The 18,940-nt window shown below is 34.9% G+C and overlaps 1 protein-coding gene across 5 annotated transcripts in view; it reads left to right on the top strand.

Moving 5' to 3' along the window:
* Positions 1-18,940, top strand: part of MYRIP (myosin VIIA and Rab interacting protein) — a 405,480-nt gene that overhangs the window by 33,179 nt on the left and 353,361 nt on the right. For all 5 annotated transcript variants that reach the window (XM_031940030.1, XM_031940033.1, XM_031940031.1 and 2 more), the window contains exon 2: positions 7,699-7,845. In XM_031940030.1, the coding sequence (XP_031795890.1) occupies positions 7,736-7,845 (110 nt within the window). In that variant the 5' untranslated portion in view covers positions 7,699-7,735. The remainder of the gene's footprint in view (positions 1-7,698; positions 7,846-18,940) is intronic.

Raw genomic sequence — 18,940 nt, forward strand, 5'->3', positions numbered from 1 at the left:
GGCAGGTATTTGGGAGAACCATGAGGATGACTTATAGTCTTTCATGATACATAATATTTGGATAAGCAATTACTGTAAATGTTAAATAGTGGAATTAAAAGGACTCTTATGATACCTGTCAATTTAATTCAATTAATCAAACATTTATTTAGTATTTAGGGTTAAGGATTTGAAGACAAATGAAAAAGTGAAAAGAAACAACAAAAGAAAAAAATTTCTTTTCATGAAAAGTTACTAATTAGGAGCCCTTTCCAAGTCATAGAACAAAGTGGGTCCTCACCTAGTAAATAGAGCATTCCATTATGACTTCTCATGAGGATTATTAAGATTTGGGGGGATTTTATCTAGTTATTTGAAACATTGGTGAGAATGTAAGAAAAGCATCATGATAAATTTAGTATGGATTTGAGTACTGAGAAGACCTAAATTCTCATCCTACTTCTTATGATCTTACTATTAAATTCTGAGGAAAATGACTTTATCTCTCTGAGCTTTAGTATCTTCAGCTGTAAAAGTGAGAATTGAATTAAATAAAGTGTTTTCTACCTCAATATTTTATAACCTATACTAATTTTGAGCTAAGAAATGAAAACTTTTTATCACATTATCCATATAAATTGGTGACATTTTTTAAACCATGTGGGTTAGCAAGCTTATTTTAGATTGAATAATAATGAGACATTTTTATTTATATATTTTTATTTTTATAGCATTTTTATTTATAACAAGTGCAACTGATGTACTTAATTTTTATCAGAAACTCTCATACATTCTCTAGTTTTGTCTAATCAGAGAATTCCCTAATGGTTAACATTTTAATTGACATTTCTCTTATAAATCATTCCACTCAAGCACAGTGATTTATATTCATGAATTATGTATGATTGGATTCTATTCTTAATGCTAGCATAGCATAATGTTTGATAATCAGGAATGCTGACCTTAGTGGACCAAACCATATATGTTCTTAAAAACTTGATGCCATGTGCCTAGAAGAGGAAGATTTGCCCAGTGGCCCAGAATAATAAGCTTCAAGTTTATTAGCAGTTCCTGACACAAGTGCCTAAGATGCTAAATTTTCAGAATAAACCAACATATATGAAATCAAAATTGTGTCCTAATATGTAAAACCAATGACCCGAAAGATTAAGCATTTCGATTTTTTTCTATTTTGTACTCTTCTGCTGATTGTTAGCAGTTCTACTAGTTGGTCTCCAGGAACAGAAATAGGTGGTAAGAGACACGCTTCAGTCAATTTTGCCTACTATGAATAGCTTTCACACTCAAAACAATTGCATAGCATTAGATTTTGAGATTCATCTGTGGATCTCAATGTTCCATATTATCCTATCTCATGTTATCACAGAAAATCAAAAGGGCAGAATTTCAGTCCACAATTCACTCTGTAATTACCTGTGAGTCCAATAAAGTGAAAACAATCTGTGACCATAAACATTTGATGTGTTTGAGTTTTATAAGCCCCACTATTAATGGATGAATGATCATAAAGGTTTTATATTTCCAGAAGAACTATATAAAGGTTTATCAATAACTTCAAAGTCTTTTGTTTAAATTACTTGAAGGAGCAATTCAGTTGTTCCTGCCTTGGTGGTGAAGTAAGCTTCTGTCATCATGAAGTGCAATATATGATGCTTGTTTACTTTGTTTGAATGAATTAGGATCAGTTAGGGTAAGTCTGTCATATTGGTAGAATTGGCACTCATCAATGGGATGATATGATTTCAGGGGCAATGAAAGCTAAAATGCTCTTTCAAATGCTTCTTCATCTTTGGGGCTACATCCAAAGTTCCAGAGGGAAAGGGGGATTAGAAAAGAGTCTGTAGATACATAAGCTGTGTTTATTTTATTAATTTTTCTTAGGGCTCTCCCTGAGATTAGGTATCATCCCACTATTCAGATATTCAGAAAGAAGTCTAAGGACCCAAACAATAGGGAGAGCCATAAGCAGACTTTTCTTTCATCTTCAAAGTAATTAGATCAAGGTGATAGAACTCTACGATAGCATAGAAAGACTTGGAATTCTGTCAGTTGGCAATCATTTGAAACAACTATAAAGTGGAAAAGACTTGGAAGGGACATGATAAATGCTACACGCTTTACTAGAAGCTGTGGAGATATTGATTTGCTCATAGTTCTCAAGATAAAGGATGAAGCAGAATGGCAGTTTGGGTAGTTTGAAAGCTGAGTGGATAAAATACCCTAAAGTCTTGTTTCTGGAAGGTTAGTAGTCTATAGGGACCAGTGGTAAGGAATATGACAAGATGATGGCTGTGGTGGTTGGCTGGCTGAAATGTGGTCCTTTTGCTCAAGGACCAGTTTGATTTGATATGTTCTGTGATATTTCTATTTATTTATTAATCTTCCAATCTAGAGTACTTGATTAAAGATTGGAAATTCTAAAAATGAGCAGATCAAGACTCCCAGAGCATGGTACCTGGAGAGGACAGTACTTGGGTGAATGACAAGAAAATGACTGAGGCTTGGGTGGGAGAGACTCATGGTTTCTCCCCTTCCTTCCTTCCTTCCTTCCTTCTTTCCTTCCTTCTTTTCTTCCTTCCTTTTTCTCCTGTAAATTATTTTTCTTCCTTTGCATCTCTGACTTGTTTTCTTGGTTCCTTTTCATATATATATATATATATATATATATATATATATATATATGTTGTTTTTTTTTATAGTTTTTTTTTATTTATAAAATATGCATGGGTAATTTTTCAACATTGACCCTTGCAAAACCTTCTGTTGCAACTTTTCCCCTCCTTTTCCCTATCCCCTCCCTAGATGGCAGGTAGTCCAATACATGTTAAATGTGTTGCAACACATGTTAAATCCAATATATGTATACATATTTGTACAGTTATCTTGTTGCACAAGAAAAATAGGATCTAGAAAGAAAGAAAAAAAACCCGAGAAGGAAAACAAAAATGCAAGCAAATCATAACAGAAAGGGTGGAAATGCTATGTTGTGGTCTACACTCATTTCCCATAGTTCTCTCTCTGGGTGAAGTTGACTCTCTTCATTATTAAACAATTGGAACTAGTTTGAATCACCTTATTGTTGAAGAGGGCCACACCCATCAGAATTGATCTTCGTATAATTTTGTTGTTGCTATGTATAATGATCTTCTGGTTCTGCTCATTTCATTTAGCATCAATTCATATAAGTCTCTCCAGACCTCTCTGAAATCATCCTGCTAGTCATTTCTTACAGAACAATAATATTCCATAACATTCATATACCACAATTCATTCAGCCATTCTCCAATTGATGGGCATCCACTCAGTTTTCAGTTTCTTGCAACTACAAAAAGGGCTGCCATAAACATTTTTGCACATATGGGTCCCCTTCCTTCCTTTAAGATCTCTTTGGGATATAAGCCTAGTAGAAACACTGCTGGGTCAAAGGGCATGCATATTTTGATAATTTTTTGAGCATAGTTCCAAATTGCTCTCCAGAATGGTTAGATTTGTTCACAACTCCACCAACAGTGCATCAGTGTCCCAGTTTTCCCACATCCCCTCCAACATTCATCATTATCTTTTTCTGTCATCTTAGCCAATCTGACAGGTGTGTAGTGGTATCTCAGAGTTGTCTTAATTTGCATTTCTCTGATCAATAGTGATTTGCTGCACTTTTTCATATGACTTAGAAATATTTCTATTTCTTCATCTGAAAATTGTCTGTTCATATCCTTTGACCATTTATCAATTGGAAAATGGCTTGATTTATTATAAATTTGAGTCAATTCTCTATATAATTTGTAAATAAGGCCTTTATCAGAGCCTTTGAATGTAAAAATGTTTTCCCAGTTTATTGCTTCCCTTCTAATCTTGTTTGCATTAGTTTTGTTTGTACAAAAACTTTTTAACTTAATATAATCAAAATTATCTATTTTGTGATTAATAATGATCTCTAGTTCTTCTCTGGTCACAAATTCCTTCCTCCTCTTTGGTTCCTTTTCTTATCTAGTTACATGTCAACCTATTTCACTGGTCTGTCTTCTTTTTGCCATCTCAATGTGTTTCCAAACCTCTATCCAAGACCTGCCTCTCCTTACCTTATTTCCCCAGTGATCTGATCTAGTCTCATGGATTCAGCTATCCCCTTTATGCAGATGATCCCAAGATCTATATACTTATACCAAATCTAAGACATGAAATTTGGTTCCTCATTGTGAACTTAGACATCTCTACTTGGATGGTCCACTTCTAGTTTAAATTTAACATTATACCAAATGGATCTCAATATTCTACCTCCCACCCCAAGTTTCCTCTGTCTGCCTCAACTTCCTTGTTACTTCTGATGGCATCATTATCCACATGAGATGATTTGACATTCTCTTTAATTCTGCCTTCTTCCTTATCTCTCAGGCATAAACAATTGCCAAATTTACCTCTATAATATCTCTCACATGAGTAGATAGATGTGTCATCGAATAGAATATTTGTCCTATAGTCAGGAAGACTAGTCTTACTAAGTTCAAATCCCGACTCAGACACTTAAAATCTGTGTGATCCTAAGTCACTTAATGTTGTTTCCTTCAGTTTCTTCACCTGTAAAATGAGCTAGAAAAGGAAATGGCAAATCACTCTATCTTTGCCAAGGAAACATCAATGGGATCAGAAAGAGTTGTATATGATTGAAATGACTGAATAAGAAAAAATTTCTTCCATCTGCCTCTATCTCCCCATTCATGTTGCTATCTAGTCAAGTCTTGCTATCTGTTGCCTAGAATAGTGTTTCACAAACTTTTTTTGAGAAAAAGGAAAGGGAATAAACATTTAAATGTCTACTATGTACCAGTCACTGTGCCAAGCACTTTGTAAATATCTTCTCATTTGATCTTTTTTTTTTTAATATTTAAACCCTTTTACAGTCTTAACAGCTATTGAGGACCCCAAGGAATTTTTGTTTATATGGATTATGTCTACCAAAATTGATATATTTGAAAATTAAAATATAAAAATTTAAAATATTTGTTAATTTTGAATAACAATAAGTACATAACATGTTATAAATAGCATAACTTCAAAGAAAAATTATATATTTTCAAAAATATAAGCATTGACATTATTTTGCATATTATTGCAAATTTAATTTTTTATATGGTGTAACAGAAGATAGTTTGATTCCCATCTATGCTTCTGCATAAAATCTGTTGTGATGAAGAAAATCTGGCCTTACATAAATATGTAGTTGGAAAAGGGAGAAATATTTTAATAGGAAATAACATTTTAGTATTATCATGAAAATAGTTTTGATCTCTTGGGCTCCCTGAAAGGGTTCAAGGGTTGGCCACAACCAATCACACTTTGAGAACCCTCTAGCTTAGACTATTATAATATCCTACGAACCATTCTCTTTACCTTTAGATCTTCTAATCCATTCTTAAAATGATCTATATGTTTGAATAGGTCATTTCCCTTCTCGATAAAACTTTGTGCGTTCCTCAATGTCCCTAAGATAAAATACAAATTCTTCATACTGGTTTTTAGACACTCTACAGTCTGGTTCCTGCCTAGTTTCCTTAATTTTGTTCTACCTTACTCTCTTTTGTACACTATATAATTCCAGGGAAATTGAGGTATTGTTTCTTCATCCTCACCATTTTGTTTCCTTCCTCCATACTTGGATGTCATTTATTCTCCATTCCAGAAATGTGTCCTACCATAGCTCTTCTTTCAGAATTCTTCAAGGACAAGTTAAGTAAGGTACCATATTGATTTCATTATTTGAGAAGATCCTGAGAATTAATTTTGATTGGTGAACTCTTATAAAGAGAACATGAGAAAGAGAAATGATTACAAGAGCCATCATGTGTCAGTTTAGAATAGGTCATTCTGACCTGGCTTTATTTCCTTTTTCCAATAGGATGCCTAAACTAATCAATGAAAGGGAATGTTATGAATACATTTTAACTAGATTGTAGCAAACCTTTAAAAAATTTTGGAGGTAATTGGGATTAAGTGACTTGGCCAGGGTCACACAGCCAGTTAAGTTCTGAGGCCAGATTTGAATAGCAAAGGTATTAGCTAAATAATTCATATTATTCTTGTGAAGATGGAGAAGAATGGATTCAATCAGTGGATTTAGAACTGTTTCAATGAATCAGTAAATATCCAAAGGAGTACCTTTAGGTATCTGTACTTGGTCCTGTATTGTCATACATTTTTAATCAGTGTATGGATAAAGATACAGATTATACATTTATCTGATTTGAAGATGACACAAAGCTGAGAGGAATAGCTAAAACAATGAATGAGAGAGTCAGGATCCAAAAGGCTATATAATAATTGACACTTGAGAGTCTATGGGAAGACAAGTATTCCTGGATTTCAAATAAATGTTCCTCTTTGCTAAATTGGATTTTATTTACTTGATTGCAAATACAATTCTTCTTCTATTCTGATACTTTTTTCCAGTTAAAAAAAATGGACGATATTTTAGATTAGTCCAAATAAGTGTGGAATTCTCCAATAGAAGCTATGAATCAAAGGAATATGTTTTCATTTTCTAATATGTGCTTAGTACGTATAAACCTGAATCTTCAATATTGTGAATGGCAAAAAAGATAATATAAAGTAACTTGAATAAAATAACTAGGGTAATATTTAGGGTAAATAGGGTAATTTATTAGGGCAAATGCATTATGAATAGTTTCCCCCAACTTGTTAGCTTTTCTGCTGAGAAATAGAACCAAAACCCATTTTACCTTTATTTCTGAAATTTATTTCTATGGAAATTTCATCAACTGCTTCTGTACTAGAAAATTTTAATGCACTATGTACTATGGCTTTATGCTTCCAGCAATCTTTTACAATGTGACTTGGTAATATACAGTCTGATATGTTTCTTATGTATGAAACAAACAACTTTTGGATTTTCTGAGCTTAACTCCTGCCAGAGAAATGATCAACTTCTAAAAGAACCTAGAGAATTTTACTCTATCTTGCCCAAGTTCCACTTTTGAAATACTTTCAAGATCCATTGGAGATTTGTAGCAGATTCTAATGTTATACAATCCTGAGACACAACTGTCTGTCTCTGAAACATATGGCAAGAAATGGATGAGGATCAGTCTAATTTCAGAAGCAGATTAGTTGGAGGGGATGCAGAAATATCATAAAGAAAAAAAAATAGGGCTATTTTATTGAGCAGTGTTTATACATTTGCCATCAAAGCTAGTTGTATTTGTACACCTGAAGTCCTTACTTCCATTCTGACCTTTTAAGGATGGGCTCAAGTATCTTGCCCATGATGTATACTAGCTATATGAAAATAGGCAAGTCATTTAATCTCTCAGTGCACTAAGTAACTTGATAAGAATTTTAGATTACAGATAGGTCTGCATCAGCAGAGGGCATTTCCACATTGGAAGTTCCTTCTGCTGATTAAGTCACAGGTGAAGACTTTTTCTTACTCCCAAATTAGGACAGAACTCAAGAAGCACTCAGAAAATATTTGTTGAATATCATAAAGGAAAGAATGTATATATGCATATGTAAATATATATGTAATCCTTTAGAAATATAAATATATAAATCTTTTAGAAGTTTACTGAACCCTCTTTGGATGATATATTATGATTATCCTTCAATTTTCTTGTCACCAAGATTTTGATTTGTATGCATATTCCCATCACTATCTTTATCATTATCATTATTATTTTATTTTAGGTCTTTTTAACTATTGGTGTTCACAACTGAACAAACCATGGGGAGGAAACTAGACCTTTCCAGTTTGACAGATGATGAAACAGAACATGTTCTTCAGGTTGTTCAGCGAGATTTCAATCTTCGTAAGAAGGAAGAAGAACGACTAAGGTAAGATGATTTTATTTCTTAAATTCATCGTGATGAGCCACATGTATATGGGACAAACAGGCTTCCCAACCTTTTCTGCCAATAAAGTCTGGGAATTAATATTGTTATGTCACATAAGCAAATATTTACATTTATTTAGGAGTCAATCATTACCATTTGTTAATTCCAGGGTTAGTCTGGGTATGTATATAGTGCTATGTACATATTGACTTTATAGCCGAGGTTTTATTGGTGCCTCATCTCCAAAGAACAGCTAGTGAGTTAAAGAATTATCCAAATTGGGTCCCAGATGGTTACATTGAACTTGGTACCAACTTCAATTTTTTTTTTTTATTCCTAAATTCATTTGGCATTTGTTAAGAACAAATAGAGAGCGATTTAAAAGTCAACTTATAAGCAAGAACATGATGGTACAAATTATGCAATGAATGATGGGAGTAATATTTTATTAGAACCATTGTGCTAAAGAAATCAATGCTATTTGCCAAGAGAATGTTGCAAAAGGGGACACTATTTGTAGGATGCCAGAGCTGGGAAAAAGCTTCCATAGAAGTTATCCAATTGACATTCTTCCCTCCCATGTTTTTTATAGATTGAAGAGACTGAGTCAGATAGAGATAAGGTTATTCAATCATATAGAAGATGGCCCAACTTCCTCATTTTACAGATGAGAAAACTGAGGCCCAGAAAAATTAAATAGCTTGACCAATGTCACAAACCAGCAGATATTGGAGTTAACACTGGAAACCAGATCTTTTGCCTCCTAGATCATTATTATCATTATTATTCCTTCAACATGACCATAAAGAATATTGTTTCAACTTGTTTTTACTCAGCAATTGTGGCTACATTTTGGCAGCTAAAAAATACATAGACACTTGGAAGTATGATCTTCTGAAGGAAATTTAAAAATTCTGGATGAATGGATTTCATAAAACAGGATTATTTTCCTTAATAAGAAATAGATGCTAAAAGTTTGCATTGTATATTCTTCAGGACCCTTTCTAACCCAATGGCATATTAAGTAAGCTACTGAAAATAGACATTTTCTCTAAAGGTATGGTTTAAAAGATGGGATCAATGACAATGTGCTGGGCAAAGTGACAAAGCTTCAAAAATAAGCGGACCAGGGACCTTCATGCTCAGGGCACATGACTATATTTGAACATCTCTCTGATTCTCAGTTTCTTCATCTATAAAAAAGGAAATAATAGTAACTATGGTATCTTCTTCATAATGTCCTTGTGTAGTTCTAAATGAGATAATATATGCAAAATACTTTGTAATCTTTAATGTACCTCATAAATATTTGTCATTATTTTGATTTATATATTCTAAGACATTTTGATAAGTTAGATCTGGATATGAATATTTTCTAATGTCCAAATCAATTTGAGTTATAGTTATAGCCCAGAATATATATGAAAATTAAGTATTTAGGTAGTAACAGGAATCATTTCTCCTTTTTGCACCTTTGTTTTCTTATTTGAAAAACATGAGGATGGGCTTAAATGGCCTTTAACTTCTCTTTTAGGTCTGATTGCCTAAGTTCCTATAGTTTAATAGTTGTAAAAATAAATAAACAATTTTAATGGTCTATGTTTGCCTTAAATGTAAGTACCTATTATGTTGGCTGCCTGACCAAACAGGACACAGGAGTCTTTAGTAGTGTGGATGGGTAGGATTTTAATCTTGTTTTTCATTTCTGGTAATCATATGGATGTTGCTACTGGCTTCAACCCCCCCCCACCCCCCTCCATATTTCAAATCTGATGTCAGTTCCAGTCTTCATTGAATCCTTTTTCTGGGAGGAGAACTGTGTAGACGAGCTCATTGGTGTCCCATGATAACAATAACCTCTTTCTCTCTCTGTCTCTGTTTCTCTCTGTTTCTTATATTTTATATATCTAATCTGTATCTATCTCTAACATAGATCAATTCTATCTATTTCTTCCACATGTGCTTGCTATTGTGTGGTCCCTTCTTCAGAGTCCCCTATATCAGAAGGTTAAGGAAACAAGGGCAGGATAAGAGGCAAACATAAAATCCTTATTTGGACACTCATTTTTGGCTTTGTTGACTTATATGTAGGCATTATGATAGCATAGCTAGGAATCAATATACAAGCGCCTACTATGTGCTTGACAATTTGGCTGATTTACATGTGTCTTGTGGAACGAGTCTTAATACCTTCCACTGACATCTCGTGATCTTGGTCTTTATACACTGTCTCCAGCTCCTGGACATTGAACTAAGTGTGTAAACCAAGAGCAGTGGGTGCAGGGAGTCATGTTTCAAACTTCCATTCTGAGGTTAGTATCCTGATTGCCTGCCCAGCTGAATGCTTAGTATGTGTTTGGGGATTTCCTGAAGACGTGGCGCAGTAGATTTATGGCATATGCTTGGTGAGGAAATCTTTAAAGTTAATGAAAATGCCATTGTCACTGGAGTTGAAATGAGATATGTATCACCTTTCTTGTCTGAATGCCTGGGCCTCTTGCATACCAATGAGGGAGTGATTCTCTACTTAGCTCAAAGGAAACTGCCAAGGAAACACAGGGAAAGTCTGACCCACAGCTTGTTTAAGAGAGAATGGGTACCAAAAACTTTCATCTTCAATGTGAACTGTACTATTTAGTAATATATCACCAAAATGATCTCATGGATATCCTTTGTCCCTGTCTAGAATATTTGATCTCATCTTCAAAAGACAAGGAAAATATTGGTCCAGATATATTTTTTAAATTGCTTTAAACCTAAGTTCAAATCTGGCCTAGACATTACTAACTGTGTATCCTTAGACATATCACTTAACCTTAGTTCCTTCATCTATAAAATGAATGGAGAAAAAATTAGTAAACCTCTCCATTATTTTTGTGAACAAAACTCCAAAATGGGATCATAAAGATTTGGACATGACTAAAATGACCAAACAACAATAGTATCACCGCTGCCACCACCATCACTGTTAACATTTTCCCAGAATACTAGGGGCAACTACTGGATTAGTATAGGCAGAGGAAATCAGGGGTATTGAGGAAAATGTGGCTTCTGAATCTGAACTATTCAAATATGCAGTTTGATATAGAAGATAGCATAAAATTTGGGAAGGTGGGAATGACTAAGACATCAGAAACTGTTACTTCAATACTTGGTCTAGAAAGAGAATTAAGATTAAAAGAAAGAGAGAAGGAAAAAAATCCCAACAATCTATACTTTTAGAGTCAGTCATTTACTTTTTTTTCAACTGTAGCATATTTATTATTTATTGTGCTTTTTACATATTGTATAGTCAATTGTCCGAACTTTTCAGGGGTGAGTAGCCATCTTCTCTATTTGCATACAACTTTTATACCAATATATTCTTCCATAACACTACCAAAGAAATAAAAAGGAAATTTGCGAGTAAAGTGTGTGTTGTCAATTTGTAGGTAGTGATAGAAAGAATATGTTGGAGGTGGTAGATTCATTGACATTTTTTAAAAAAGGAAATATTTATTGTCACAATTACTTTGTCTGTAATTAAAAGCATTGTGTAGAATTTATGCCAAGGCAAAATTTCAGCTCAACATAAGCATGAAAAACACTCATCTTTCATGATGATTGGAGTTATCCCAAAGGAGAACTAGCTACTGGTAAGAGATAGGAAGTGGCTTCCCTCTCACTAACTAGAGGTATCCAAATAAAGGCTGGATGGCAATTTAGCATGTATGTTTGTAGAAGATATTATTCAGAGGATGGCCTAAGAAATGTCTCTCACCTCAAACATCCTGTGATTCATTCTTTAATAACTTTGATGCTTTTGATGTCACTTCCTTGGGTATTTATTTCTTCATCAACAAAATGAGGGCTTATACCAATTGCAAGAGCCAAGCATCTCTTCCACCTTTAAGCCTATGATCCTATTCAATATCAAAAGGATTTGTGGCTAGGTGGCTCAGTTGGAACATTAAATTAACCTTACTAAAATAGAGGCTTCTCACTTACTGCTAGGATTGTAGGTTCAATCCCTATCAATCAATAAATCAACCAACATTTATAAAACATCAATTTTATGCTAGATATTGTACATTAAAAATACAAAAAAAAAAAATCCCTGCTCTTAAGGAACTAATTTTCTATTGAGAAGAGAACATATACAGATGTATACCCCAAACATATAGAAGATGAATAGGAAATAAGTTTGGGATGGGGTAGGAGGAAGCAATAATAACTGAGAGAAATCAGAAAAGATTTCCTATAGAAGGTAGAGTTTGTGCAAAGTTTTGAAGAAATTGTGAGACTCAAAGAAGTAGAGATGAGGAGGAATACAAACCCAAGATTAAAATGCTGCCAGTGCAGAGTCTCAAGGTTAGGAGATGGAGCATCATGTGTAAGGATCAACAACAAAGCCAAAAAATGGGAGAAAGTAAACAATATATAATAATGATAGAAAAGTAGATTGGGACCATATTGAGAAGAGCTCTAAATGTCAAATATAATACTTAGTATTTTATCTCAGATATAATAGAAAACTATTGGAGTTTATTAAATCGCTACATGATTGGTCTTTTCCATTGCAGCAGATTGGCATCCGACAAATGTGTGTTCATTTGATATTGCGGGGTGGGACTATATAGATAGTAGTAATACTTTCTACGTTAAATATTGGGTGAGGTCTCCATTGGCAGTAATGTCCTTTTCCTGCCAAAAATACTTTAAAGAATTAGGGAAGGTATTTTTTTGACTGGCCATCCATGAATGATGTGCTTGGGTATTGTAATTATCTGATGGCTTTCAATCACCCTTGCTGTTAAGTATTTTCCAAAATATCAACCTGCTAATTGGATAGGCTAATCCTTGCTAATGGGAGAGGATGAAAAGTTTTCCTTCTGGATCTAAGGCCATAAATAAATAAATAAGTAAATATGGGTGAGTATGTGTGTGTATGTATATATGTATGTATGTATGTACTATATATATGTCTATATATATTCAAACTAGGCTTCTACAGAAGATGCTTCTACCAAACAAAATCTACTCTATTAATGGAAATTTCAGGGAAGATGGAAGGAGAGTAATCTTCCATTAAAATATTCTTGTAAAGATATTTTGTGTCACATAGACCTTTTTCATCCCTCATATTGCTCTGGATTGATAGCATGCTATTTTGCTTATGAATATATGATCCAGTAATTATCAATAGGTCAGCCAGTAATCATTTATTAAGTATATACTATGACATATTGTAGACAGCAGTGGATAGAGCACTGTATTTGGAATTAGGAAGACTTATTTTCATGAGTTCAAATCTAGCTTCAGACTCTTACTACCTGTGTGATGCTGAGCAACTCACTTACCCTTATTTGCCTCAATTTTCCCATCTATAAACTGAGTTGGAGAAGAAAATGACAAACCACTCTAGTATCTTTTTCAAGAAAATCCCAAATGAGGTTTTGAAGAGTTGGACATGATTAAAACAACTTAACAACAACGATAAAAATGTAAGTACTAGAAATACCCCAAAAGGCAAAAGATAGTACATTCTGTCTCAAAGAGCTTGTATCTACTGGTGAACCAACATGAAAACAACTATATATGAACAAAATAGAGAAAATAAATTGGAGATTGTGATGACCATGCTAGTACCCAGGACACCCCAGAATCAGATGGAGTCAGGATAAGCAAAAGTCCTTAGTCTTTATTCTTGGTCTTTAGATGCAGGATTGAACAGGATGGAAGCAGAATCTCTGCAACCTCCTTCTCCCTCATCTATGGCCAATGTGACTCTGGCTAGTCTTACTCCACTCCCTAGTCCCCCCTACAGTCTCTGTATACACCAATCATTGAGCCAGCACAGGATAGTGGGAAGGACCATTTTCCAAGCATATGCCCATAGAGTATTGTCCAATCAGTAATTAGCCCTAAGTGCTTGAACCGACCTCAGTGCAATGACTCAAGAATTTCAGCCCTTTATAGGAGATGACTAATACCATCCTCTTCTGAATTACTTCTCTACCCTCTACCTCCCCACTTGTGCACAAACACCAACTTGTTTTACTAATATTTAATTTACAAAATGGTCATTGATATTTGAGTTATGGTGGCTATAAAAAAAGGAAACCTATTTTATTGAAAGATAACAATGACTTCAAATATGAAAATTAAGCATGTGATTTCCTGCCTTTACTCTTCATTGATGTCAGTCACTTTGATGCTCTTTATTCTTATGTAAAGTAACAAGGTAGGCAAATTTCTATAGACAGTCAAAATGGCAATTCCCTGGGGGAAAAAACTTTGCACTTGAGCTTGAATGCACTTGGCCATAAATAGGACAGAATTAGCCCCAGGATAGTGTGTAGGATGTGGGCCACCATCCTAAGGTAAAGGCAGCTCCAAATGGCAGTATAGGCCTTGTTCTTTCCTCAGAAAATTTCCCTTCATGCTTCAGGAAATATTGGTGAGATATACAAGGTTCAATGGAAGCATTTTGGATTTTCACTGCTTTCTCTGAGCATCGATAGCTCCTATAGAAAATCATTCTCAATTGAACAGAACCTTTGGGTGATAATACCATTATATATTATAATGAAGGTAAATTATAGTTTCATTTCAAAATTATGCTGTGTTAATTTGTTGAAGAAATGACTTTTTTATTAAGAGGTAAAGAAACTGGTGTCTTGGAGGTATGAAGAAAATTTTGCCAATTTTTGCTCTTTGTAATTAATAACTTAAGTTTTAAGAATTTGAGATGAAAACAGCAGAGATATAGTGTAGGCTATTAGAGAAAACAGGAGACATTTAAAAGCCTTCAATTAGTATAAGTTGAATGTCTATGAGCTACATTGTCACAGAGTAGGATCTATTGAGCATGGTAGCTGGTGGGATGGAGAGAGATACTGTACAAGAAATAGTTATATGATCATTACTGGAGAGAGCTTGCTACCTAAACCAATTAAGTTGGGATGCAACACAGAAGCTATTTGATAGGTACTAAACATTTACAAAGTAGACAGTGCAATGCTATGTGTTCTGAATAATTATAAGCATGGAGCAGCCAAAAGGAGATGTATGTGGTAGGTATAAGTGGGCTATAACATTTTACCCAAGCAAGAATTGCTCAGGAGAAGCAATATAATCCATATCATCAGAGAGATTAGAATTGGTACCTTTGGAAGGGAGTACTTACAGGGATGAGATAATATACCCATGGATGTATTAAAGTATATAATCTGTATAGACGTGTACCTATGTGTGTGATTCTCATTAGCAGCTGGTCTTGGTTTTTATGTCCAAAATATGTACTCTTGTGGTTGGTATAAAAGGTGTGTGCAAATCCCTAATGTTTTCTCATTTTCAATAGCACAGAGGATGGGTAAGTTTCTCTGGAACTGATTCTTTAAGAAACATATGGCCCACCTTTAATAGTTTTTCAAGTTGCACTAAATAATTTTCAGAATTAAAGTCTTTTATTTTAGATTTAAGACAGAAGGTGGATTTGATATTAGAGTTTTAAGGAATGATTTTCTAGCAAATAATTTATTGGTGTTATAGTTGAATCAACCTTCATTTCACCCTTATTCAAAGTGTGTGTGTGTGTGTGTGTGTGTGTGTGTGTGTGTGTGTGTATGTGTGTATTTGTTTGAGAGAGGCAGAAAGAGAGAAAGAAAAGGAGAGAAAAACAAAAGGAAGGAGGGTAGGAGAGAGGGAGGGAGAGAGGGAGAAAGAGAGAGGGAGGGAGAGAGGGAGAAAGAGAGAGGGAGGGGGAACTCTTCCTTTAGCAATTTTCTACCAAAAAATAAATTCTCCTTTTTGTTGGTTCCCATCTTTCATCTCAGTGTTTTATTGTCACCAATGATAATATAAATTATCATTATTTATATTTTTTGCAATCATGTGATATAATTGTAGCAGGAAGAAGTACAGAATTGTTACAATAGACCATTTCCTTTCTACAACTTATAGGTTTCAATAGGGACACAGGTGGCAGAAGTCTTTTATCTTTGACTTAATGGTCATTGATATTGCAATTACCTGATCTGCTTAGTGGAGTGTCTCTTTGACATAAACATGACAGTGCTGATATTGAGATATACATAGGTATTTATCTTTATGTATACATCTAAGTATATTTTTTTCATAGGCAAAATGCTGCTGTTGGCTGGCCATTGTTAGGATGTCTGGTTTTGATTTGTTTTCACAACACGAATCACATGTGACATTGAGCCATTTGCCTCCTGTCTGGTTCTAGCAACCACCAAGCACACTTTTCAGCCAATCATAGGACTGTGTGAGGAGGAAGGGCCCAGGGCTGCAGATGGAATGGGAACGCTGGACATGCTGTCTAGGACATTGGGAAACTCAGCTGCAAATGCAATTCAATCGATATTTGTTTCATGTTCCAAAAGCACATATTCCTGAAGTGGGAGAAGCAAGGTAGTTGTGCCCAGCAGGAAAAGACGATTATAGACCTGCTGAAATGATAACAACTGACATTTATATAGCACTTGAAGATTTGCAAGTACTTTGCATCTGTTGTCTCATGTGCTACTTGGGGCAACCCTATGAGACGAGCTTCTATGTCAGCTCACCAGGACCTGTGATTTCCTCAGTGTGGAAACTCCCTCTGGCATCAGCAGGTTGCAATTTATAGTCTTACAGAGATGTCTGAGGCTTTAAAAGCTTAAGCCCAGGATCATCTGGATAGGAAATGTCATGGGTAGGGAATGAAATCAAGTTTTCATAATGCCAAATCCACCACCCTACCCATTATTACTTCTCCTATGGCATTACCAGCCCTGTCTGACAAATATGGAAGCTAAGCTTCAGAGAAGGTAAGGGATTCATCTGTGTTTATGTAACTGTTGTCAGAGATGTGATTACAACCCTGACTTCTCCTGCCTCCAACCCTAGTACTTCCTTGTACTGAACCACACTGCCTATTCATGACATTCATAGCAAACAGATATTCCATATATAGCTGCATACTTTATGGGAAGTTTATATAATATAAGTATATACATATATGTATATAATATGTATATGTGTATATATATGTATATGTATATATATGTATATGTGTGTATATATATGTATATGTATATGTGTGTGTATATATATGTATACGTATGTGTGTGTGTGTGTATATATATATATATATATATATGGTGGAGCGATAGCGGAGATCAGTCCTATCATTTGAGTCTATTTAGGCCCATTCTTTCATTTTCAAATAGAAATGAGAACATGTCTTGGGGTTCAATTTGGTGTTTTATTATACTTCTCTGAGATATTGGGTTAAAGTATATAAAAAAGAATTTTTCTCTTGTTTCAGAGAAGCTGGGGTTGAATTCTACCTCTAATACTCCCTAGGTGACTTTCAGCAAATAGTTTAACATCCTGAGTCTCAGTTTATTCATCTGTAAGATGAGAGAGTCAGACTAAAATTCCTCTTAGCCTACCAGCTGCAGCTCCCTGATCTTCTGCTTCTATGACCTGGTTACTTCACACTGATGTTTAAAATCTGACCAGGGAGAGGATTTCATGAAGCCTTTGATATTGCCTCTCATATGACCAGGGTTCAGCGCCAGGAAACATTAGGTCAGGAATTGTTGTACTTATTGCTGGGCTATTTCAGGAAAGTGTCTATTTCCTCTCCCCCCAACACTTTTAATGCTGCTTCTTTTTAACTCCTTGTGGAGTTCCTTCAAGCTTTTGCTGATCAGCACATTTAGGACAAAGCAGTGTCCTCTATTACTCTATTCATCGAGGTACTCCCGTTTCCTTGGATCATACTTGTGCCTACAGTGCTAAGAATGTTGGTGATATCTATAGTGAATCTCTGATTTTTATAAGTCACTGGAATACTTCCTCGTCTTGCTTACACTGTGTAACCTCATCTACTCTTTTATTATCTAGAGAAGTTTCTTTAAAAGAAGTGAGTTACCAGAGTCAATGGGAACTTCCAAATTGAGAATCATTGAGGACCTATAAGCAGGGGCAACAGTATTTTATAGTGGGATAGTGCCAGATTTAGAGTGGAGGATTCTATATTAAAACCTATGTTCTGTTAATCAATCAGTAAGCATTTAGTAAGTACCTACTATATATCAGATGTCATGCTAAAGCATTTAAGATCTTTGTAACCTCAGACAAATGATTTGATTTTTCTGGGCTTTCTTATTGGCAAAATGATCACCACAAAAGTCACTTCCAGCTATAAATCTATGATCCTAAGATAATAAATTAGAATAAAATCACCAATTATGCTTCTACTTCTGCAATTATGTGATTTATTATCTGCAGAAAATTCTTTTCTCCCTTGTTCTCTAGATAAGTGAACAAATTAAATTTTTTACATACCAGGGTGAAGAATAGAAATATCCATTATTCATTATTTTATAGTTTGCTAGAGGCAGGGAAGCCCCTTCCCTCAGCTGTCTTATTCTTACAGAATGGGGGCTTTTTAAAGACAACGAGAATATGGCACTAGAGATAACGTCTACTCTCCTTATTTATGGTGACTTGAGCCTTGATAGCAGCAAGCATTTCCTGGCCAAGCCTGATTGCTGCAGCATGCTTTATGGTAGGAATAAAAACTCAGATAAGCAGGAGGCTGGTAGGTGGAGCAGGACTTAAGGCAGCTTTCTAGGCCAGTACCACACTGGAGAATTTCTGAGTGCTTATGTTAAATCCTTGTTTTACCTCTGTGGAGTCCAACTGTTTCCCATGTGATTCAGTAGCTGGACAGGCCTGCTGCCAAGTCAAACACACCAGCCTCCTGGTGAGTCACAGGGATAACAACATTTGGGCATCTCGTGCCATTCATGTTCATTGAGGTCTTTGTGCACCATGTTGGTGCTGGTGGGGAGGGGGGTGGGGCAGGAAGTTTTGTTGTTTAAGGATCATAGTCCAATCCTTTCATTTGACAGAAGACAAAAGTGACATTCAACAAGCATAAGTGACTTAGGATCTGAATCTTGAGGTAGAAATGGGACTTACTAAGTTATCTAGTTCAGTCTCTTCTTCAGTCAACTGAGGAAGGGGAAGACCCAGAATTCTTCTTCTTCTTCTTCTTCTTATTATTATTATTATAACTTTTTATTTACAAAAGATA

Source organism: Sarcophilus harrisii, chromosome 5 (genome assembly GCF_902635505.1).
Source record: "Sarcophilus harrisii chromosome 5, mSarHar1.11, whole genome shotgun sequence".
Classification (NCBI taxonomy): domain Eukaryota; kingdom Metazoa; phylum Chordata; class Mammalia; order Dasyuromorphia; family Dasyuridae; genus Sarcophilus; species Sarcophilus harrisii.